Raw genomic sequence first — 24,065 nt, 5'->3', positions numbered from 1 at the left:
TTTCTAGCTCTTAGAAACAAAAAGCGCCAATCGGGTCATCTGGTTGCACCTCGACCGGGGCAAAGTCAAAGTTTCAGGCCGACCGCGGTGGAGCCCTGCTCGGCTACAAGTCGCGGGAGGCCTCGGTTAAAAAGTTACCTTCTGACTTAGTCTTTATTTTGAAGTTTTTCTTCACCGGGACGAACCTGCCAGTTGAATCCGACCTCCTGGAGCCCTTGTCCGGATACGCGATGTGGGTTTCCTCGGTGGAGATTTTTACCTTCGGACTTAGTCGTTTTTTCGAGATGAAAATCCTTCGACCGGGGTAAACCTGGTTCTTGATCCGACGTCCGTGGAGCCCTTCTCGGATACGATGGCTGGGAGGTCCCGGTCAACTTTTTACCTTCGGACTTAGTCTCTTTTTCAGAGGTTTTTCTTTACCGGGACGAACCACCAAGTCAGGCCGGGTCGCGGTTGAGGCAAGCCGGCTAGAATTTCCGCGGCGGGTCGGTCCCTCTCTGGAGCTTTTTTACAAAAAAATTCAAATCTTTTCGAAACTTCTGGGGCTTCACCCAGATGTTCTTTCAAGGTTCTTTTGGGGTCCACAGCTCACCCCAAGGGTCCAGAAGTTCTGTGATGGTCCTTGGGGGGTGCGGACTTCAACTCCCAGAATTCACCTGGCGCGAACTCCTTTTTGGCCACTGGGCAGTGGTCAACTGGTCTCTTTTTTCAGGAGTTGGTGCAGGGGACTCTGGATAGCAATTTTTCACCTGTAGCAAACAGGGAGTCCCTCCTTGAACCAGTTGAAGCCAGGCAAAGTCCTTCTTGTGGTGAAGCCCAAGTGTGCAGCTGGTGCAGTCCTTCTGAGTGCAGGTTCCAGGTGCAGGCCAGGGGTCCAGCAGGGCAGTCCTTCTTCTCCTTTAGTTCCTTCTTCTTGAAATTTGGTGGGGATCTGAGGTGTGGGTGCAGGTCTGCCAGTTTTATCCTTGCTCCTGGGTGAAAAGCAGGGGGGTCCTGGTCCTCCAATCAGGTACAGGGTCGTCCCCCTGTGATGACCACTTCCTGGGAAGTGTGGCAAAAATCCATCCCAAAAGGCAACAGTCTCTAAAAATCCAACATGGCTGAATCTGATTTTTGGAGGTTACATCTGGCTGAGCCCACCCACTGGTGTGGCTAAAAATCATAAACACACCCCTCTCCTGCCCTCTCCTAATCTAATCAAGGGGGCACCTAGTTGTCTGGGGTTGCAGGATGTGGGGGTGTTGCTGGGTGCTCCAGATGTCCTTCTCTGCCTTTGAAGACCAGTTTGGCAGCCCTCCCCCTTCCTGCCTCACCATCTGCTGAGGGGAGATTCTCTCCCCCAAGCACATTCCTTTGTGTGAAGCCAGGCCACTTCACACCTCATCAAGGCAGCTTGGCAAAAGCTGCTGCAGGCTGGCAAATCAGAGCACAGCAGCAAAAACAATGCAGAGCTGAAATTGGCAACTTTTTAGGTAAAGTCTAAACTTTTTACCTGAACAAGTTATATTAAATCCAACAACTGGAAGTTGTGGGATTTATTACAACAATTAATTTGATACCAAATTCTTGGTATGCAACATTTAAGGAGACTTTAAAATTTAAAATAAAGTCTCCCCATTCTAACCTATGAAGGCCATTTACTTCAATGAGGGAAAAACGAATTTGGCTGTTTTTACCTCACCAGGGCTTATAAATCTATTTTTATAAAGTCCCTGCTTATAGTTACATGGCACCCAGCCCTAGGGCCACATAGGGGACACCTTAGGGGTGACTTATATGTAAAAATAAGGTAGTTTAAGACTTTGGAAGTACTTTTAATTCCAAAGTCGAATTTGCATATAACTTTAATTTAAAAGCAGCCAGCAAGGCAGGCTTGCTTTTAAAATGACACTGGGCACTTCAGCAGTGCATCTAGGTGTGCACCACCTATGCTGTGGTCCCTTAACCTACATGCCCTACCATATACTAGGGACTTATAGGTAGGTTAACTTAGCCAATTATAATTAGCCTAATTTGCATATCCATTTTACACAGAGCACTGGCCCTGGGACTGGTAAGCAGTACCCAGGGCACAGCCAAGAGTCAGTAACCACCAGTACCTATCCAAAAAGTGTGGGGGTGATCAGGCAAAATAAAGAGGACTTTCCTACATGATGGATATCCCGTCCCTTGAAATCTAAATCCCATTATTTCCTATGCGATTTAGATTTCGGCGGACGGGCTATGCGTCAGCGTTGTGATTGAGTAACCTATCAGCCAATATTTAAATCAGGCCCTTAGTAAAATTTAAATATTATGTTGTTATATGTTTCATTTCCATCAAGCTAGGTAAATATTCTACACTCTTTAAAGTGCATGTTATGTTCCAGCTTCTGCAAAGAAGTTGCAAACTTTAAGAAATGCGCAATAAATACAACCTTATTTCCTGAAGTTGCATTTTTTGCTTCAATCGCAAAGTTTCACTGAAACAGTGATATTTGCTAAAAATTATAGAGGTGACTTTTTTAGTAAAGATGCTTGGCACTGGCGTAATGACACAAGACCTTTATTTATTTAGACAAGTTCTCTCAACATGGTGCTCCCTTCACCAGTCAGCCACCAACTGGCAGTGAGGAGAAAGCCATCACTGACGAGAAAGCAAATGGAATGTCTGTGGTGGCTGACATTCTAAAGTTTAAAGCAACAAATCTTGCAAGTGGAAGTCAGTTAGAACAGCTTTCATTTACAAGTGCATGTTCTAATTGTGACACCTTTTTGTGACCTGTGCTGGTTCAGAAAAAGCAAGGGCAGGCACAATCTGAAGATAAATCCCTGCTGCCTTCCAGGGGCGAAATTCTGCTTTTTGAGTTTCAACTGAAAATCATCATTTTTGACCTAGTGGGTAGAAACCGGTGATAATCAACTGAAATTGAAATGCAGAAGCCCTACTCGTACCCCAGGTGAACAAAGGTGGCTTTTTATTCTATTGTAAACTCCACAAATGTAATAGAATGCTTGGATGGAACATTTGTAATTTGTCCCATTTGTCCACCTTCCAAAACAGAGTGCATCCACAGGACTAGGAAAAGTCTCCACTCTCTAAATATTGAGGCTACTTGCCATGACTCATGCCTCACTGTAGACCACTTTCCAAAAAGCACGAGTCATATCTTTTTAGAAATTTGGGTGGTTTCAGATGAGTTTTGGAAATGTCTGGTTGATTAATAAGAATACATGTTTTCTAACAATGTTCAACTAAACTATATACAATATATAAATTAAAGCATGTTAGTACAGAATAATAAACATATGTATATACTAGCAAGTGGCCGTTCGGATTGCTTCCTCCCTTTGATATTAACACCATACTTCAAATCAAGAACTGAGAAAGAGGAATTACAATTATGCACACAACCAAACCCAATATGTCCTTGAAAGGACATCTGCATTACTTAAAGGGAGTTTTTGATGTTTGCATAAGAGTGGAGGTGCACTGGAGTATACATTTAAAACATGTTGCAAAATAATAGCCCCATGTGTTTTGTTGGACAAAACAACAAGAAAAGGCATGAGATCTACAATATTTTCAGATAAATTAGACAATGGGTGAAAAAATGAGACCCCTCATCCCAGGACATGATGCTTCCAGAGTTGCTGAAGGCCATGCACGCAGGACCGATATAACAAATATTTGCCTTTGAGGTAAGAAAGTTAGGAGCTAGTGGGCCCAACTGTGGTGGTTGAGACCTTTTACTCCCTAAATTCAAAGGCCGACTCTACTATGGAGCCCGCTCAACTGGACCAAGCACCCCCTTTCTGCACCTGATTCTCAGTTGGGTAGCGTAGGCTCCTTCAGGGAGAAGCGCAGATACAGACCAGTGAAAACAACTCATAGCTCAACCTGCAAGCAGCATGAAAAAATAATCAATGATCAGTCAATATCAGTTTTTATATAAAAAGAAGTATTTTAAATCTAACTCTACACATGCAAAGGTAAACAACATTCAAAAGCAATAACACAATCCCCCTTGAGGTCGGGGTTCTGTAGTTGTCAGGCTACTCTCTGTCCTCCCACCTCCAGTGCAATGGGTGTGATGTTATTCTCCATTCACTGATGACCCCATCCAGGGAATGTAAACTATTAAGCCATACGCAAGAGATATCCCCTTGGACTCTTTTTTGTAAATTCAGTCACTTGAGTCTTGGGGTTGCAGCATCAATGGGGTATATTCCACAGGGGCCCCAAAGGCCCAGTTCTTGGTTTACAGCAGTTTTCTCAGATTTAGGTAACAACCCATACCCTTGGCCTCAGTGCCTTCAGCGTCCCCTCCTGGCATACCGGGTCACTACCACAGCACTGAAGTCTGGTCCGACTGTCCTGATGTTTGCGTCCACGGCGGACCCTCCTCACATATGGGGTCGTGAAATAATATGGCATAAGGGCAGCCGCCCGATTGATGGCGGAGTGGGTTTCTCCCACCTCACTCCTCAACTCAGTCCATAGTGGCCCTTCCTGGCATATGGGGTTGCCAAATCAGTCCGGCACATTGGCTATGGCCCGATTGGTGCAGGAAGGAATTCCTCACACCTCACACAGGGAGCCCTCACGTAAGGGCTCCCCTCTGGACCTCGTCCCCTCTCGCAGCACATCCCTCTTGGTGAGCAGGCAGGCACTGGTGCTCCAAGCAGGTGGTATTGGTTTCCCTGGGTGATGTCCCCCTTACCCACCAAGGAGTTTATCAGGCTTGGGCCCAAAGTCCTAATCACAGGCAGAAGCCTTACAGAGCTTCACCTCCTCACACAGCCCGTATGGCTGCTTGGTGGTGGACAACGTTTTGGGTTCTCAGACTCCCCTAGTTATAGTCTTTTTCCAGACACAAAATGTAATTTAGTGCCTGGTCTTTTATGTTTGGGTTCTGCTTCTTTGAAATTGACATCTTTCCCCTTTCTTCTTCCTCCTGATGGATGTCTGTTACAGCGGGCAGGGCTCTGAAGCTAATTAAACCACAACTAGATTCGTTGGAGTGACCAGAGTTAACTTCCTGGATGGCAGCCACAGTGATTTGTGCATCAAAAGGTTAATCCTGGGCCCTAGTCCCACTCTTTATGATTTCCTTATCAGCCCCACCTTGCTCTTCCTGAGATGTGTCCAGGCCCCTTCCTTGTGAACTATCACTTAATCAAAGAGCCCTTTGAAATGCAGAGAGAGCTAGCTCTCCATCTTCCAGTGCATGTCCCATCTAGCTTACATGAATGCAGCAATACACCAATCTTTCTGGGGGATTCCTCTACTCCTCATGTTCTCACTAGGCAGACCTGGGCTTCCCAGGAGAGAACCCAAGGTCCTCCATGTAATGTACCAGTGCAGGCACTTCTGCACTCAGTGTATTTCTTACGTGTTTCCATCACACATGCACTTCAAAGTCAACCTGATGTAGGACAGGCATGAATTAAATACACAGCAGGGGAACTTTTAAAAAGGTAAGCGAGTCTGTATGCTTCACTCTGATGACACAGAGTAAAACAAACCTCTACACTACTGCTGATCTCTACACAGTATGCTGCCACCACCGTGCTTGTTCTAATTAACTCCTGTTGAAAGTGGTAGCCTTTTATCAATATGCGGGCAGCTCTTTGGGTGCCCCTCCCAGTCCAGCAAGGCCACAATCCACAAGACAGGCCTACGTCATGGCGCACATGCATGATCAATGTTTGCCTGTGACAAAAAAGTCAGCATTAGGGTTCCAGATAATAAAACTGTCGGGTACTCAGGGAAGGGGTACACAACTCTTACCATGCAGAGGGTTTTTTGGTCCCAATAGTTAACATCAATATTTCAACAAACAAAATGTATTTGCTGTTGGAGTACCAATAACATATGTTTTAATGATACAGTACCTGCTTGCCTAAAAGCACTACCCTCTCTGACAACAGGCTGTTGTCTTGATCTACCTCTAGCACTTTGTAGTGTGGATTCTTTGACAAAACAGGTGTTACATTGGAAGTTGTAACAGAAACATGAGTAGATGGCAAGATTGTATCTATGACTTCATGGGTATTATCTTCTCTTGTGCTAGGAGAAGTATCTACGGTCACAGGGTTGGCAACGTCAAGTTGTTGTATATTTGATGGTTCATCAGCTGTTTGGGTTAATTTACTCTGTTTGGGGACATATTTTTAAAAGTGTGTTGTTTCATAAGGAATGTTCTTGCATTTATCTAATTCTTCTACTACAATGATATATTGTTTTTATACAATACTAAAGTCGCTTTTTAGTGTACCTCTGGCTTCCAGTTTTCTGTCTGGGAGCAGAAGAGTCAATAGATGATACTCCTGCACCCGCCTCAAGCTGCAGAGCAGATTGTAATAGATGAACTAAAAAGAAGGCAGTTTTCTCTGAGCTGGGTCCTCCACCTGTTGCAGAAGACTCCTTCTTCCTCCTGGCTAGTTTTTCTTTTTCTCAACTTAAGGTTGTACCAACTTTTTTCAACCTTCCTCCACACTTCAGTTTGTGAGCCCAACAGCATTTATCCTACTTTGGATTCTTGACCAAATTCATATTTAGTGGCTCGCTGGAAATGTAACTGATGCCTTTCCAAACAGTCTCTCAATTTCTACCCCACACTCTTGTACCAAGATTTCCAGCTCCTTCGGTACGTATGTATGTGTACGGTATATCTGCAGTGCAAATTTAACCAAATGGCAGTAGAGCACTGTACAGCCTCAAAACCAAGAATAAAGTCAACTAGTCATAAGAGGGGTAGATGGGTTGTGAAGGGTTAATGCATTGTGATGTGGTGTTCTTTAAAGAGGCGAGTCTTCAAGTCTTTTCTAAATAAGAGCAGTGTTCCACATCCTGGGTGCATAGGTGAAAAAAGCCGGCTGACTTGATTTGTTTATTTTTACACTTCTTAGTCACTAGTCTTAAGGTGTCCTTGCTGCATGTGGAGAGAACCACCAGAAATGATGAGTCTGTCTTCCAGATAAGCGGGGTGCTGGTCATGAAGGCTTTTTAAACAAGACAGCTGGTTTTAAAGATAGTGCGGGCTGGCTAGGGAACCTAAAGAGTTTCATTAGGATGAGAGTTGTTCGAAATTGGGGTACTGGTTAAGGAAGGTGAAAGCCTCCACAAGCAGCAACTACAATTCTTCTCAGGGTGAAGTCACAAGCAAACCCTAAATTATCTTGTGCTCAGCCCTTGGGTGGCTTGGCACAATTGGCATCAGCTGTCATGGACGTTGGACTTACGACACTCCGATGTCAGCGAAGTCAGACCGGATCAGCGACATGGAGCCTACAGAGTCATCGGGGTTGTCGCACTCCTGCGAGGTCCACTGCCCCGGGGCAGGCTGCGTCGCGTTTCCAGGTAGCAGCGTCAGCCTACAGGGTCATCAGATTTGTCGCACTTCAGCCAGGCTCACGGCCTGGGGGTAGGCAGCATCGCAGTTCCCGGCAGCAGCGTCCTTTGCGAAGTCGCACAGCGTCATCTGGCGTCGTTACACAGGTGTTTCTCCAGGAATTCACTTTCAGGGGCCCAGGAACTAGAATGGCACCCTCTGACAAGCTAGAGTCCACAGCATGCATACTCAGAACTGATTGGTTAAGCCTTTGCTGTCCCTGAGGCTTCAAAACAGGAGGCACGCTCTACTCCAAGCCCTTGGAGATACCTCTCAAGCAGAAATGCAAACAAAGTCCAGTCTCTGTCCTCTTACACCGCAGAAGCAGCAACTGCAGGATAGCCCAACAAATCATAGTCACAGGCTCCTCAGCTCTTCAGCTGTTCTCCAGGCAGAGGTTCCTCTTGAATCCTTGAAGTAATCTAAAGTGTGAGGTTTTGGGTCCAATACTTATACCCCTTTCTGCCTTGGAAGTTGGCAGACTTCAAAACAAAGCCTCAAGTGTTTGTAAGATCCTTCCTTGTCTAGGCCAGGCCTCAGCCACACACCAGGGGGTTGGAGTCTGCATTGTGTAAGGCAGGCACAGACCTTTCGGTTGTGAGTGACCACTCCTCCACTCCCTCCCAGCACAGATAGCTCATCAGGATATGTGGGCTACACCCCCGCACCCTTTGTGTCACTGTCTAGAGAGAGGTGCAAACAGCCCAACTGTCAAACTGACCCAGACAGAGAATCCACAAAGAGGCAGAGTCACAGAATGGTTTAAGCAAGAAAATGCCTACTTTCTAAAAGTGATATTTTCAAACTCACAATCTAAAAGTCAACTTTACTAAAAGATGTATTTTTAAATTGTGAACTAAGAGACCCTAAACTTCTTATTTCTATCTGCTCTCAAGGGGAATCTCCACTTTACTAATATTTAAAGGCAGCTCCCATGTTACCCTATGAGAGAGATAGGCCTTGTACAGTGAAAAACGAATTTAGCAGTATTTCACTGTAAGGACATGTAAAACCACATAAGTACATGTCCCACCTTTAACATAGACTGCACCCTGCCCATGGGGCTACCTAGGCCCTACCTTAGGGGTGCCTTACATGTATAAAAGGGAAGGTTTAGGCCTGGCAAGTGGGTACACTTGCCAAGTCGAATTGGCAGTTTAAACTGCACACACAGACACTGGATAAACCAATCAACAGTACAATTTATACAGAGAGCATATGCACTTTAGCACTGGTTAGCAGTGGTAAAGTGCCCAGAGTCGTAAAGCCAACAAAAACAAGTCCGAAAAAAATAGGAGGAAGTAGGCAAAAAGATTGGGGATGACCCCGCAAAAAGGGCCAAGTCCAACAGTCTTGCAAAAAGTTCTGCGTATGTTGGTGATTTAATTGATTATAATTAAACTTTTTCTTCCTCTTCCTGGAAACCTGCTCATAGGGGTCTTGTGTTGCCATCTTAATGCTCATGTGTGATGTTCTGCCAGGCTCAAAAACAATGGCCCGTATTTATACTTTTTAGCTCCGCATTTGCGCCTCTTTTTGACGCAGAAGCGGCGCAAACTTGCAAAATACAGTTGTATTTTGCAAGTTTGCGCCGCTTCTGCATCAAAAAATGACGCAAACACGGCGCTAATAAAGTATAAATACAGGCCAATGTTTTTTAAACACTTGCTGGATGTGTGATGTCAGCAGTGGATGCTACTACAATCTTCACAACTTACGAATGATGAGTCACTATTTGCAAGTGTAAGTAAATGGGTTGTTAGTTGCAAAGGATGTGAGTCCTTCACAAGTAATAAGTCTGCAGCCTTCTCTTTGCTAGGAACCAAGTACCCCATTACTTTACTTGACTCTCACAGAGTAGCAGAGCAGAGTAGTCCAAGACCTAATCACAGGAGGTGGTGTGGGCTAGTACCCAGGTCTACTGGTATGCAACAAACAACACTCAATAAATCATTGTCCAGTACGTCTTTCTTCCCATAAAATGGAAAAGTACTTTATTAAACATGCTCTACTAAACACAACACATTAATTTACAAATATGTAAAATAAGGCAGATGGAAATACTTTTGGTGTCACCCTCAGAACAGTTCACACCCTAAGACTGTTACCCTACCCGGCCTAAGTACTGGAGAAAGCCATCAACACACAAATTCGAAATTTCATCGAGGTCAACAACTCTCTGGACAGCTCCCAGTCCGGGTTCCACAGAGACCAGAGCACGGAGACAGCTCTTCTTGCAGCCACCGACTACATCTGATCACTTCTAGACCATGGCCACACCACAGCACTCATACTCCTTAACCTCTCATCGGCTTTCGACAGGGTCTCCCACAGCACACTATGCACCAGACTTCACGATGTAGGAACCCCTGGAACAGCCCTGAAATGGACCCACTCCTTCCTCTCCAGAAGAACTCAGAGGGTCAGGCTCCCTCCCTACACATCTAAACCCAGAGGAGTCAGGTGCGGAGTTCCCCAAGGATCCTCCCTGAGTCCAACTCTTTTCAACATATACATGACCTCACTCGTACCCATTGTCAGAAGCCACGGAATGAACATCGTGTCATACGCTGATGACACACAACTCATCATTCTCCTCACCTGTCCAAGACCTGGACATGGCAAAAAATAATTTCCACTCAACAATGGAAGCCGTCGCCACCTGGATGAGAGATAGCTGCCTCAAGTTCAACTCTGACAGGACAGAGCTCATCATCTTTGGAAACACCACCCCAGCATGGGATGATTCCTGGTGGCTCACATCTCTTACACCCCGCCTACACCGACTGAGCACGCCTGCAACCTAGGCATTAACCCCCACTCCTCCCTATCGATTGACCCGTCATGAAAACTCAGTTACCTCCTCCTGCTGGCACACTCTCCAGAAAATGTTCAAATGGATCCCAGCAGACTGCCGCAGGACAGTCACCCATGCCTTAGTCACAAGCAAGCTTGACTACGGCAACGCTCTCTATGCCGGCACCACGATGAGAAACATCAAAAAGCTGCAATTCATCCAGAGCACCGTTGCCAGACGTGTCCCTAACATCCCACACCAAGAACATATCTCCCAGCACCTGAGGACCCTCCACTGGCTCCTGACCGAAAAACGAATCACCTTCAAGCTACTCACCCACACTGACAAAGCCATACACAACATCGGACCGGCCTACCTGAATCACTGCATCTCCTTACACACCCCCACCAGATCCCCCCACTCCGTCCAGCAATCACTGGCCACCATGCAACGCATACAGAAAACCACCGCCGGAGCATGGTCCTTCACCTACCTCACAGCAAAGGGCTGGACCAACCTACCCCTGCACCTCAGACAAAGCCCATTGTGCACCATCTTCAGGAAGAATCTCAAGACGTGTCTCTTTAAATGAGGCTGTGTCTGCCCAACCCTCCGCCCCCAGCGCCTTGAGACCCTCACGGGTGAGTAGTTGTGCTCTACAAAAACTGATTGATTGGATAAGACAGCCCTGAATCCCATAATCATGATACCTCACCTACAGAAGATGCACAACATAAGGAGGTGTGTAGTTTTAGAAGGCAGGCCTACTGGTGTTGTCACCACATTAATAAAAAGCAGACACAGATCATATGAAAATACGCCACTACCACTGAAATCAGTATGGAAGGTGCCATCTTATAATAACCTTCATTAAAATATGCAATGATTGACTACTAACTCTGTTTCTGTTAATAAAACCTTTTCATGGCCTTGAAAAAACCATATAGCATTTCTTTATCAATTTAGTCATCATCAACGAAATATTACCAATTCAATTAAAGGTATACACAAGTCTTTCTTTTACTTTCAAAACGCTGCCACTGCAGTTTTAGGATCAACGAACACAGATTCTATACACTCCAGATCCTTTCTGCAAAAGCATCTGCTCTAGGATTGCATAATAATGAAATAAACTTCTCCCGTGGTGTGGATATAACCGCTTGAGAGACATAGGGAGAAAAATTCAGAATTCTTCTTGGTAGGCTGCTGTCCTTCTGGCAGTCCCCCGCCCCAATCACTAGGCATAGCATTGGTGGTACCAATACAATTTTGTACATCAGGCCCTAATTTTCCATTTTCCCTTTCAGAGAACACACTTTTAAGGATCAGAAATTGTTCAAGCATAACCATTTCCAGTTGGCAAGGCATCTCAAGCAGTTATAGAGCCAACAAAGTGTAATGTATTTGAAATGGATCATTTCTTGATCTTTGATGTCTGCTAAGTACTGTTACGTTTACACTTGATTTTTAGTAATAGACCATGGTGGCAGCGGTAAAACAGAAAGTCAGCTATATTGCTGACTGCTACCAACTATTTGTGCATCAGCAACATTTCATACTCTGGTGTTTACCATTTGATGCAGGTGAGACAGGTTTCGGTATCTGTAAATACCACTGTAAGGTAATTTGTTGATGACAGAGCAGGTGCAATTCAAGATAACAGTGCCATCTGGCAACAGTATAGAGTTGGACATGGTGTTGTACTCACTGACCTGCTGAGCTGAGCTGCCTCCAAAGCAGTTTCCATCAGGCGGTGGCGGAGAGTGATTAGCTCCAGGATCTTTGAGAAGGTCTGTGTGATAAAAACTTGCTTCCCTTTACCGTACTTCTGTTCTTCATCATCTGTTGACTCCACCACGTAAAGACCAATATCTCTTAACATAAGTGGATCTTCTATCATGACATCTGCAAACAGCTAAAGTGGAAGGGAAGGAACAGACTTTATCCAGAATTTGGAAAATTACTTTGGGGGAAGAATACGTTAGAAGATCGAGACCAAACAGCTACACAAGAGATAGATGGTACATGTGAGCAAGGCATTGGAACTATTGCATATGTCTGGGCTCCATCTTCAAGGGTACATTGGTCAAAAAAGATGAACTGAAATATGCCACTGGTAATTACAAGTGGTTGACATTAATTCAAGCACCCCACCTATCACCGTTTTGTTTCCACCAAGGCAGAACAAACACTGACAGCAAGACCCACTGTGTTATGCAAGGGGTTGGTCTAAAAGGATGGAGTGTCTGCATCAGTTGTGTGGCTCTCTGGCACTGAAACAACTAGGAAAAAGGAGCCATCAGTATAGTTTTGCCATCTGACTGGAGGAAGTCAGTGACCCTGGCAATGTAGTGAGAGCCACCTTCAAAAGTTAGTTTCATCATTTATTAATTTCATAATTTATTTATTTTTTAAATTAAAGCACAAACTCTCACAAAGTAGGGAAGCAAAATGTTGTTTGATATGTAAAAAAAATTCTAATACAAAAATCAAGGTTTATATTAAAAAGTATATTTATTCATAATATATTCTTCTCCGAGTCCAGTCTGTGAATTGTTGAGCAAAGTGCATTATAATGATTTGCAGCCCTCATATATTGGAATCAAGATGCCTTTTCCATAGCTTTCTCAAAATGTTTTAATATTTTGCCTGGTCTCTAGTGGGATTGAATATCCTATGGTTTGTAAGGAGAGTAACTTTGTGTTCGTGCTATTCCATAATTGGATCATGGCACAATACCACAAGTTCCCTGCTAATCTTTTAGGAACTTAGGGGGTCATTACGACCCTAGCGGAAGGCGGAGAACCAGCGGTAAGACCGCCAACAGGCTGGCGGTCTCCCTTCATGGAATTCTGACCATGGCGGTTAACGCCATGGTCATCCGCCGGTTCTCCGTTCCGCCCGCTGGGCTGAAGACCTGGGTCTCCAGCCTGGTGGCCGTCACTATACCGCCGGTGGTATTTTGACCCGGCTTACCGCCGTGGATTTCCTGCGGTTTGAACCGCCATGAAATCCATGGCGGTAAGCACTATCAGTGCCAGGGAATTCCTTCCCTGGCACTGATATGGGTCTCACCCATCCCCCACCCCCACCCGACTCCCTCCCCTACCCCTCCACCCCACCCCTGCCATCCCCCAAAGGTGGCAGGGTCCCCCTCCCCACCCCGACCCCCAACATCACATCACCCATTCCCACACGACACGCACGCAGGCACCACCTACACACTCACACGCACACTCGCCAACATACATGCCTACATACACACACACAGGCAGACGCACACCCACATTCAAACATTCACACACACATCCATACTGACATACCCACAGACATACATGCACTCATTCCCATACACACAACACCCCCGCAAGCATACACGCACCCACACCCCCTTCACATACACACACGCACACCCCCATGCACGCACACAACACCCAACACCCCCCACCCCCCTCCCCTCACAGACGATCGACTTACCTGGTCCGACGATCCTCCAGGAGGGGACGGGAGCCATGGGGGCAGCTCCACCGACACCACACCGCCAACAGAACACCGCCACGGCGAATCACAGGACGTGATTCGCTGGGCGGTGTTCTGTTGGCATGGCGGTGGAGGTGGAGCAACCTCCACTTCCCCGCCTCCCGCCAGCATAGCTGTTGGCGGCTCTCCGTCCGAAAAAGGACGGAGAGCTGCCAATGGTCATAATAGGCCGAGCGGAAAACCGCCACCACCGGCGGTCTTCCGCACGGCGGTCCCTCAGCGGTCTTTCAAAAAGACCACCGAGGTCAAAATGACCCCCTTAGTCCCTTTCATGCATGTGTCTGCATGAGGATTAACTCTGCAAGGGAAATGGCTATGACTGACGGCGATTTGTGGTAGGACTCCAAAGGCTGTTCCAAATAGCTGCTTACAAGTGGAGACAATATGGAATGCTTCTTTAAAGCTGAAATGAGAGCATATAGATCATTACTTCCTGCAGAAAACAGGAATGGCCGCCAGCAGAGCTACTGAGTGGAATGCATTCAAAGTGGTGGTATTAAACAATAAAACAATTAAACAATTAAAACAATATATGGCATAAAACACATAGTAATTAAGTAAATTAAGGCCGTAGGATAGAAATTAAAGGATATAGAATGTAAAATGGTAGATCAGGGACAAACGTAACCACTGATAGAGGCTAAGAAGAAATATAACACCTTTGTTAGGCTTCTGTAGGGAACAAATTATAAACAATATATAGTGAGATCGGATAATGAAGTTGCTATGACCAGGAGACTAATGGTGTGGCAGTAAGAGGTGATGGCTCAAAAAATACATTCAAGGGAAATCTGGAGCAGCTGTTTAAAAGATGCTCTGTGCTTCTCTGTGCAGGTGGCAACCTCTGTGCACTTTCAGGAGGGGAGAAAGATATCCTTGCAGGCAGGTGCAGTGAGTGACTGCTCCCACCTGCAGGGAGGTGTCTGGGGTCGGGGTCCATGGGGCCCTTTTATCCCTTGCAGAGGGTTGCTCTCAGAAGAAGCACTGACAATACGCCCCTTTTTTGTGGCACATTATCAGTAAGTCTCCTGACAGCTTCTTTGCCTTTGCTCCAACGTGTATAATTGTCTCATTTGCATGGGGCCACACCCCCATGAAAATTAGGGAATGCCATCTCGAGATAGTGCTGGTGCTACATGTGTGCCAGCGCAATCAGTATTACAGGAGGGGGACACACGAGAATCTCTAACCCCTTTTGTAACACCAAAATGCCCTGGGCGTTCACTAATCAGGGGCATACACCCATTCCACCCTTGGGCATCTTGTGTAATAGGGCCCCTGTTTGGCAATTCCAGGTTCAGGAATATAACACTACTTATTGAAAAAGTGTGCACCAAGTGAAGGTACTCTCTCACAGAGAGCTCAATCAAACACAAATACAGCATTGAGGCAGGATACAGGATTTTATGTTAGAAATTGCTGTTGAATTGTCGTTTTGTTAGTGTATCAAAAGATAATCTATGGAGCTTTCGTTTGTTTATGGATGATGTTATATCCTATAGCTTTAACCATGTCCACATCGCATACAACTGTAGAACTTAATAAAGACCGATTTAAAAGAAATGATTACCTGCACAGTGGTGGACCGTCTGCCCCTCCACTCCCTAACAAGCAACTTAAATTATTTTAGCTCCTGTGGGCTCCTCATAGTAATACACCAAACGTAACCATGAGTCTGCTTGCAAATGAAGAGCAGCAATCCACATAGTATCTTCCGCAACAGGACACCCACACATCACAAATTTGAGCTAAACACCCCAGCGTGGGGTCTCAAAGCTGGCTGCATATGTATTAATGACATCATGACAACAATGTCATGTCATGTCACGTCATTAATGACAACAATGTCATCATCTATGCAGAGCGTGCATCTTCTAGTGTTTGGGGATTCTACTCCAAGTATGAGTCAAACAAACAAACTAGTTGGTTGAAGCAGAAAGAAGAATATCTTTCATTGCTCTCTGACAACATAGGCATCATCCCGCTACCATTACCTAAAATAGAGTTAAAATCTAATTGAGCCAACATCTAATTTTAGCCAAAAAATATCACTTTGTCATTTTTAAAAATAGTACGTGAAATATCTGCATAACACAGAAACATACATCTCTCTGAACTTGGGTGTTAAAGGAAGACCCTGGCAGCTTCATGTTGAGCCACTCATCCAATGCGAGCTGAAGGACTTGTTTCTCCACGCTGGTCACCTGGCTTCCAGTCTGTGGCCTGCAGAGTTGCTGGAATTCCTGGCAGATATGTTCCAGAGCTTTGGGAATGAGACACGCTAGGCCCAAGGAAGGGTGAAACTCCAGCAAGTAAATGTTCTTCAAAGCAGGGCTACAGACAAGATCCAAAGCAATCCAAATAGGGTTATTTTACCATTTAAGCATCTTTAACACAGATAAAGGACATTAAAGGAAGGTTCCTGCCAAAAGAAAACAACCATCAAGAAAATACTTTGGAGTGTTTAAATCTCCAAATAAAACATGTGATATGTTGTAATAGAGCTTGCCAAGCAAAATATGTTTTTCATACCAGTAATCAATGGAGAATCAAACAGTGCATAGCATATGAATGCTACTATAAGGAGACAAAGTGGCAAGCTCTAAGGGCCTTCAGAAATTCAAGATAAGGAGGAAAGGCGTTTAGAGCTGATGGAAATCAATTCCCAAGATTCTAAGAAAAACTGCAAGCAAGGATTAATTTTATGTCTCCTTACATTGATTATTTAGCTGGAAGGAAAATAAACAGTAGGAGATTTGATATCAAATCAAAGTAACAATAGCCAACAATTGTTTACTATCCATTTAAAATGTTTAAAATAAACCCCAAAAATCACACTTAGCTGAAGTCTACATGCCTTCAAAAGCAAAACAAAAATATAAAAAGATTGTGAGAATATGGCTAGGCATGTTACATTAAAGTTCATTATGAACTCAGTGGGAGAAGTACCTCTGCAATGTTGGTGGTGTGCATTTCAGAGAACATTTAGGCTTACATTTCTTTGTGGCATAATGTGATAATAAGGTCATCATCAAAAAGATATTTCATTACCATAAATCCAAACTGAGGAAAGGTGGGAATTGTTTTCTTTATGTAATAATGAAAAAATATACATTGAAACATGTATACAGTTTTCAAAACAGCAATGCATTGTTAATTAAAAATGATAAAGGGCTGACATTAGGTTACTATAAGGGGTATATTTAGGGTTAGGTTCAGAGTTAGAGTTGGGGTTAGTCTAGATTAAGCCTAGGGTGTGGCCATATATAAGGCATTGGATTATTGTTAGTGTTAGGGTAGGAAGTCTATGAATGTTTTTTCGATGTAACAGATAGGGGGTCATTCTGAGTTTGGCGGGCGGCGGTTGCCGCCCGCCAAATTTCCCCCGTCGAAAGACCGCTCCACGGTCAAAAGACCGCAGGGGCCATTTCGACTTTTCCGCTGGGCCGGCGGGCGACCGCCAAAAGAGCGCCCGCCGGCCCAGCGGGAAAGGCCCTGCAACATTGAAGCCGGCTCCGAATGGAGCCGGCGGTGTTGCAGGGGTGCGACGGGTGCAGTTGCACCCGTCGCGATTTTCACTGTCTGCAAAGCAGACAGTGAAAATCCTGCTGGGGCCCTGTTAGGGGGCCCCTGCACTGCCCATGCCAGTGGCATGGGCAGAGCAGGGGCCCCCAGGGGCCCCATGACACCCGTTCCCGCCATCCTGTTTCTGGCGGTGAAAACCGGCAGAAATAGGCTGGCGGGAAGGGGGTCGGAACCCCCATCAGCGCCGCCATGGAGGATTCTCCCAGCCGGGGGAAATCCGGCAGGAAACCGCGGTCGGAATACTAAAGGAAGCACCGCCAGCCTGTTGGCGGTGCTTCCGTGGTCGTCGCGACCGCCAGGGTCAGAATGACCCCCATAGTCTTGAATTTTATCCTTTGCTGAATGGATTAAATGTATTTATTAAATTGTCTAAACAATAATAGATACCCCTTTTGGGGGCATTATGTGTGGAATCTTATGAGGCCATTGTCTAAAAATTGAAAAAAAGAAAACAATAGTTTAATCAAGGTATTGATGGTTATTTCAGTTATTCTCACAAGAAAGTAGAGGGATACACATGCAGAGCTTAGCCATTTAAGGGGCATATTTATACTCTGTTTACACCGAATTTGCGTCATTTGTTTTACTCACATTTGGTGCAAACTTAACTTCATATTTATATTTTGACGCTAGACACGTCTAGCATCAAAATATTGGAGTTTGCACCATTTTTTGGTTGCGTGAACTTACCTTGCGTCAATGAGATGCAAGGTAGGCGTTCCCATCCTAAAAATGGTGCTATCATCATACCGCCATTTTTATCCCCCGTGCTAAAATGACGCACAGGTGAGAGGCGGGGCTAAATAGCGCCATTATTTAACGCCTGGGTCTGGCCAGACGTTAGGGGACCTGTGGGCCCATTTCCATGTTTAAACACCACGGAATGGGTCATCACCGTTGCCCTTCCCAGGAACACCCCCACCAGAGGGACACCAGAGGATGGGAGACCCCAAATGTTTTGCCATCGGGGGCCCTGATTGGGGCCCCCTCCATGGCACAGGGTGCAATGGCCATGTCCAGGGGACACTTGTCCCCTGTGCTGGCCAGTGGGGTGGTGGGCATGACTCCTGTCTTTCCTAAGACAGGAGTCATGTTTTTGGTGGTTGTGCGCCAGGAAATGGAGCCATCTGTTTAGTTGCATTTTTTTTTGCCTCTAACCAGGCTAGTGTCATTTTTTGAGGCACAACCTCCTCCTTCCCTACCAATACTTCCACCCGGCTAGCTTCATTTTTCAGGACGCATGCCGGGCCTTACTGCCGGCTTGCGCAGTTCTATAAATATGATGCCCGAGATGTGTCTGACAATGACGCAAGCCGGTGTTAATGTTTTTGACACAAAACTGCGTTAGTGCAGTTTTGCAACAAAAACTATAAATATGAGCCTAAGGCATGTCTAGTGTCAAAATATAAACATAGAGTTAAGTTTAGGCTGAATTTGCGTACACAAATGACTCAAATTCGGCACAAATAGAGTATAAATATGCCCCTTAGTTTCTTTGACAGTGCTAAATCTAGACTGAGTGAAAAATGCAAGCCTAAACAGAGAATAGTATGAAAGCAATGACAGGCTATTTACACCTATGAAGGTAGTGGTTGATTCTCTACTCCAACTCTATCCGACCTGTTAGACAAGATGGGTAACAAACATATTGCCAGAACTTCCGAATGGCAGACAGGAACTAAATCCCGGTGTGCTCATGTCAGGAGAAAAACATCACAGGATGACATTAAGGACAACACCACTCTGTGAATAGTAAGAAGAGCTATAAAAACATATCATTGCATCACAGCTATGAGGATTAATTCCCCGTCTGTTTTAAACTGATCTTTTCAATATGTTATCAACATGGCATAAAGGTACCAACCTAGCTAATATAACATGTAAATGAATAACCCTATTTATTTGGCAAACATACTCACCAGCTATTATTAATAGAGATGAGTTGCTTCGAAATAATGTTCAGTGGAAGTCCAAATTCGTAGACACCCCCATTCCTTTCTTCTTGCCAGATCCTCTGGACATATTCTCGCTGAGAATCTATCTGGGGACACAGATCATATTTTATTTACCAGATGTCCTTAAGATGGTATGGAGATAAGAATTCTGCATGGCTGGGAAACAGGGCATGGCTGAATGGACTTTGATATTATTAGTTGTAGCACATAAATGTTACCTCTATCTGTTAGGAGGCAGTCTACTTCTACAACACATTTGTGCAATTTTTCACACTCCTTGCTATCCCTCTCCTCAATTGCAAGCAAATTGAAACATAAAAAGTTAACTTTTTGACCAGAAACATCTCCCTATTTGGTGTTCCTAAAGAGCTGTGAATAGGACAACACTGCAAATAAATAAACTTTAACGCAAGAAATACATTTTTAGGGGTGTGGTGTTAAAGTGAAAATGCACCCTGCAGGATTTCATATAGAAAAACTTTACAGTATTTACAAAAAAATCTTCATATGAGAATCTCACCTTGCTGGGACCATTGGCAAACAATCGGTACTAGAGGTGGGTGCGTCATCATTCTGCCCAAGTCCAAATGAAACAAATGATCTCATCAACAAACCCATTTCTATAAGTAATTCAGTATTATTCCTCTTTTATATGTGAATTACACCAAAATAGCTAGACTCAATGATAAATAATGTTCTAACAGCTGTCCATGGTTAATGAGATTTGCTCATGAATTTTTAAGAGTACAAATTGCCTGCTCTCAGAAAAATATTTTGTGATTCACAAAGGTTTTCTTCTATGAGCATACATTTTTTAATACTGGAAATACATAAGTAAATCACACATCTTTATGAGTAGTTGTGTCGTTTAGGACACAACTACTCATAAAGATTTTTTTTACACAGATCTAGACAGACATTCATATGCCTAAGTGAATGAAGTGTTGTTCTGTATTGGAACCCCAATAAAAGGTACTGATAGACAGGTGACCTGGTTCACTCCAATACTGGCTGATGGACAGATGCTATGCGTAGGTACCAATCAAACGCTAATAACATCTTTCTTCTCTTCACCCTGATATTTAGACATCTTGCAGTTGCAGTAAAAGTCAAAGTTCCTATGCCATTAATGAACAAAAAGCACACCCATCTCTGTTTCAAGTACCTTCATTTTTTGCTTCACTTGGGGCAATCAACAGAGTTATACCCTCAGTGCCTAATGTTTTTCTTTTCTTGCTATGCTGTCTATGCAAGATGTTCTGATATATAGGTAGAAAACAGAGTGGTCGATAGGTCCTGTTTTTGTTCTGGAAACCTTTTATGTGGCAGTTAATTGAGGCCTAAAAGGAACATTATTTAATCCAAATTAATTCTACAGTTGTTCATTTCTGGGGAATTTAAGGAAGAGGCATGGCTTTAGAATTCGAGCTGCTTGCATCTCTGCATGATTACACTCGGAAGCTTTTACCTTTGTTAGTCAATTAACATGGTTTTCTAGCTACTTGGTCTTCCCTAAATTTCTGTGTTAATGGTTGGGTTTTGAACTAGAGAAACAACCAATTTTGTGGTTATTTCACTGTGCTTATCGTTGTGGAATTGGACAGTTGCAAATGATGATCAGGCAGCTCTCTTCCACCTCTAACAGCAATAGTGATTATAGCACCTGCCTGAAACACAAGTTGGGTCCCTTTTCTTTTTAGGTTTACCTACAGAAAGATTTTACTCTCTGGAAGGCCTTATGTCACCAATGCTTCACAAATGCACATTTAGAATAAGCAGAGAGAGAGAGAGGGGGAGAGAGAGAGAGAGAGAGAGAGTGTTTTGGTTTTGGGTCAGCCAGATTTGGCCACCGGCTTTTATTGTTTTCCATGGGTCGCCATAGCTTTTGTGGGTTGTCCCTCAAGGCTATAATATTTTGTGGATGTTACAATGTCCCACTTGTACTCTAATTAGTCCTTTTGTTAGACAGCAGATGTGACATGACTTGTACCTTATACTTGAAAGCCGATGTGTGTTCTGTGAAGGATTTACTTTGCAAACAGGGTGACATTTTGCTTGCTAATGTATGGCCATTTCGTTTAGGAAGTGGGTACTTTTGGGATGCATTAGCCTTTTATAAAGATACAGTGTTATTCACTAATTGCTCTTGTGCACCCTATCATTTCAATGTACCTCTTCAGGCCTTAATTTGAGCCAGTTTTGCAGGTGTGGCACGTAAGCACTCATTTCTGGGGACCAACAATTACCTTTCCTCATCAGACTTTTATCCAGAACAATGGAGAAAAAAGCACACCAGAGGGAAAGGAGGAGGAAGGAAAATATGGAATAAACATGACAATGGAAAAAAGCAGGAACCTGTAGAAGTGGATAAAGTGCCGTCTCCACTTGAGTGTCTGGTAGTGGATCAAAGATGCATGAAGTGGAATCAAGACTCAGAGCCTTGGTTTTTTACATTAGCACATTAAATAGTGCTAGTCAATGGCTTCTGTGCCAAACTTAGAAATTCTGCACGTATTCTTCTACAAATTAAGCCCTGTTCGTCCTCACAAACTTTTTTTTTTAAAGTTGAAGCATAGCCCCATTTCTTTCTCATTTCACCCTGTTGTTTCTATTTGCTACAATGGGCAGTCCTTCCTATACCCGTTGTTATCTCTTCACCATTTTACCCCTTCCTCTTTAAACCCCGACAACTGGACACCATATCTTCTACCGGACCCATCTTGCATTTGTTTTAATTATGTCAAAATTAAGTACTTGCTCTCTGGCTAGCCAATCCAGCTGGATTCTTCACCCACCCCTAACCCACCCTCAAAGTAATGCTCTGAATATGGCAGTGAAATAAAAATGAAAACCACACGATTATGACAGCACTCTGGCACTTTGCTGTGCCATCTTAAACATTTTGGGGGCCCTGGGCATAGATCTATTGAGGTCCTATTTACTTGTTAACGGAAGCCCCCACAAAACTAAACACTACTAAATTATGTGTTAAAGTTCAACAAATTTACACAAAACACTTGCAATATATTTTGCCTAGGATCCCAAACATTCTTAAGATGGCAAAAAAATCTCACGATTCAACATGAGGCTGAGTAATACTAGTCGTGAAGTTCTATCATATTTTGTTATGGAAGGAGGTAGTAGGTTTATAAATGATTGTGAATGAAAGGGGGATAACATTCAAGTGTGCACCTGTTTTAAGATTTTGCAGAATTTCTTCATCAAAAAACTCCCCAAGTTGAAAATGGCAATAAGAAAGAAAAGACTTCTGAGAACAGTCATTCTTCATACCTGTTTGTTCAATATTTCTTTTACCAGCTGCAGGTGAAGTCTTAAGCAGACACACTCATCTTTGTAGGCCTGCACAAAATAGCTTTGGCTGAAGTCAAAACGTGGGCGCCGGTAGGTAATGTCACTTATAACCTGAGACAATGCAAACCTTTCTTCAGGATCAAGAGCATGTTGGTAAGCTTCATAATAACAGTCAAGCAGCTAGTGAGATATGGAAAGAAAAAAAGTTATGCATGTTCTCGTATACGCATAATAAGTTTTATCCAAATCATAGTACAGAACAATGCTCATGTGTCATTTTTTGTCATTATAGTCCAAGGGACAGAAAGTAAGAAACTCAAAGTTTGAGACAAGATAGTTGGTCAGGAATATCTGTGCCCTCTCTTGTGCCATACAAGAGGGCACACTCAGTCCCAGACCACACAAAGACACTGCAGATGATATGAAGTACCTGAAAACTGGTAACAAACCCTAAAACGTGAGGTGGCACCTCTGAGCAATAGGTGCTTCTAGGTGTGATCTCCGGGGAAACAGCTTTCTTTGATGGTTGAGTTATTGTTGTGTTGCTTGATTGCACTATAAAATGTGTTGTATGGCTGGACACTTAACTGTCATGTATGTGACTTATTTATTCAGCAGTTTTGTGTACTGGATATAAGGTGTGAGAATGTCATAAAGCTTTACCTAGATCAGTAACACTGAAAACGATTAAAGCATCACGTCAGACAGATAGACAATGTAAAAACAGAAGAGCATATTGCCATCACGTCATATTGAGTAGCAAGATGAAAATAGAATGAAGATTAAGGGGAACAAATAAATGCTTAGTGAAGGCATACAGTGCCCATTAGCATAACATACATTTAAAAAAAAAACCGAAATAAGGCATCAGTATGGTAACAAAAAAGAACTTTGCGTACTAAAAACAATATGTACATATAAAACAGAAGTAGGTGGTGCAATATATAGAACTGCATAGATATACAATCAGTCCAGTGCTCTGACAGAAGATCAAGTATGCCCAAGAGTCCAGCACATGTGCAGGTTCACACTCAGTCTCATCCAATGTATTGAAGAACTCAAGTAGACAACTCATTCAGCTAGAAAGGGACAAGCCAACAATTTTACAGTGAGAGCAGAGCAAGAGCCAGGTATGGCTATGCTCAAAGAGCTCATGCACAAGCCAAGCCTTGAAAATGTTTGATTTGTAAATCATACAACAAACATATAAAAATATGAGAAACTGTTCAAAATTCAGAAAAGTGTATGCCTTTAACATGATGAAGGGTTTTATCTTATTTTATCACAATATATCAGGGCATTGAGAAGTACTTATTAAACGTTTATAAGAAGGGCCTGATTATGATCTTGGCGGATGGGATACTTCATCACAAATGATGGATATTCTGTCCGCCGTATTACAAGTTCCATTATATCCTATGAACTTGTAATATGTCGGACGGGATATCTATCACATTCGTGACGGAGTATCCCATCCGCCAAGATTGTAATCAGGCCCTT

General features: G+C 43.8%; 1 protein-coding gene across 1 annotated transcript in view; it reads right to left on the bottom strand.

Moving 5' to 3' along the window:
• Nucleotides 1-24,065, bottom strand: part of LOC138297105 (uncharacterized) — a 648,847-nt gene that overhangs the window by 470,659 nt on the left and 154,123 nt on the right. The window contains exons 18-21 of the mRNA XM_069236605.1: nucleotides 22,545-22,745; nucleotides 19,218-19,339; nucleotides 15,819-16,047; nucleotides 11,886-12,088 (exon numbers count right to left, since the gene is read on the bottom strand). Coding sequence (XP_069092706.1) covers nucleotides 11,886-12,088; nucleotides 15,819-16,047; nucleotides 19,218-19,339; nucleotides 22,545-22,745 — 755 coding nt within the window. The remainder of the gene's footprint in view (nucleotides 1-11,885; nucleotides 12,089-15,818; nucleotides 16,048-19,217; nucleotides 19,340-22,544; nucleotides 22,746-24,065) is intronic.

The sequence above is a fragment of the Pleurodeles waltl genome, chromosome 5, assembly GCF_031143425.1.
Source record: "Pleurodeles waltl isolate 20211129_DDA chromosome 5, aPleWal1.hap1.20221129, whole genome shotgun sequence".
In the NCBI taxonomy this organism is placed as follows: Eukaryota; Metazoa; Chordata; class Amphibia; order Caudata; family Salamandridae; genus Pleurodeles; species Pleurodeles waltl.
Note: the sequence above shows the minus strand (reverse complement) of the source record. Positions and strands in the feature narration are given on the sequence as shown.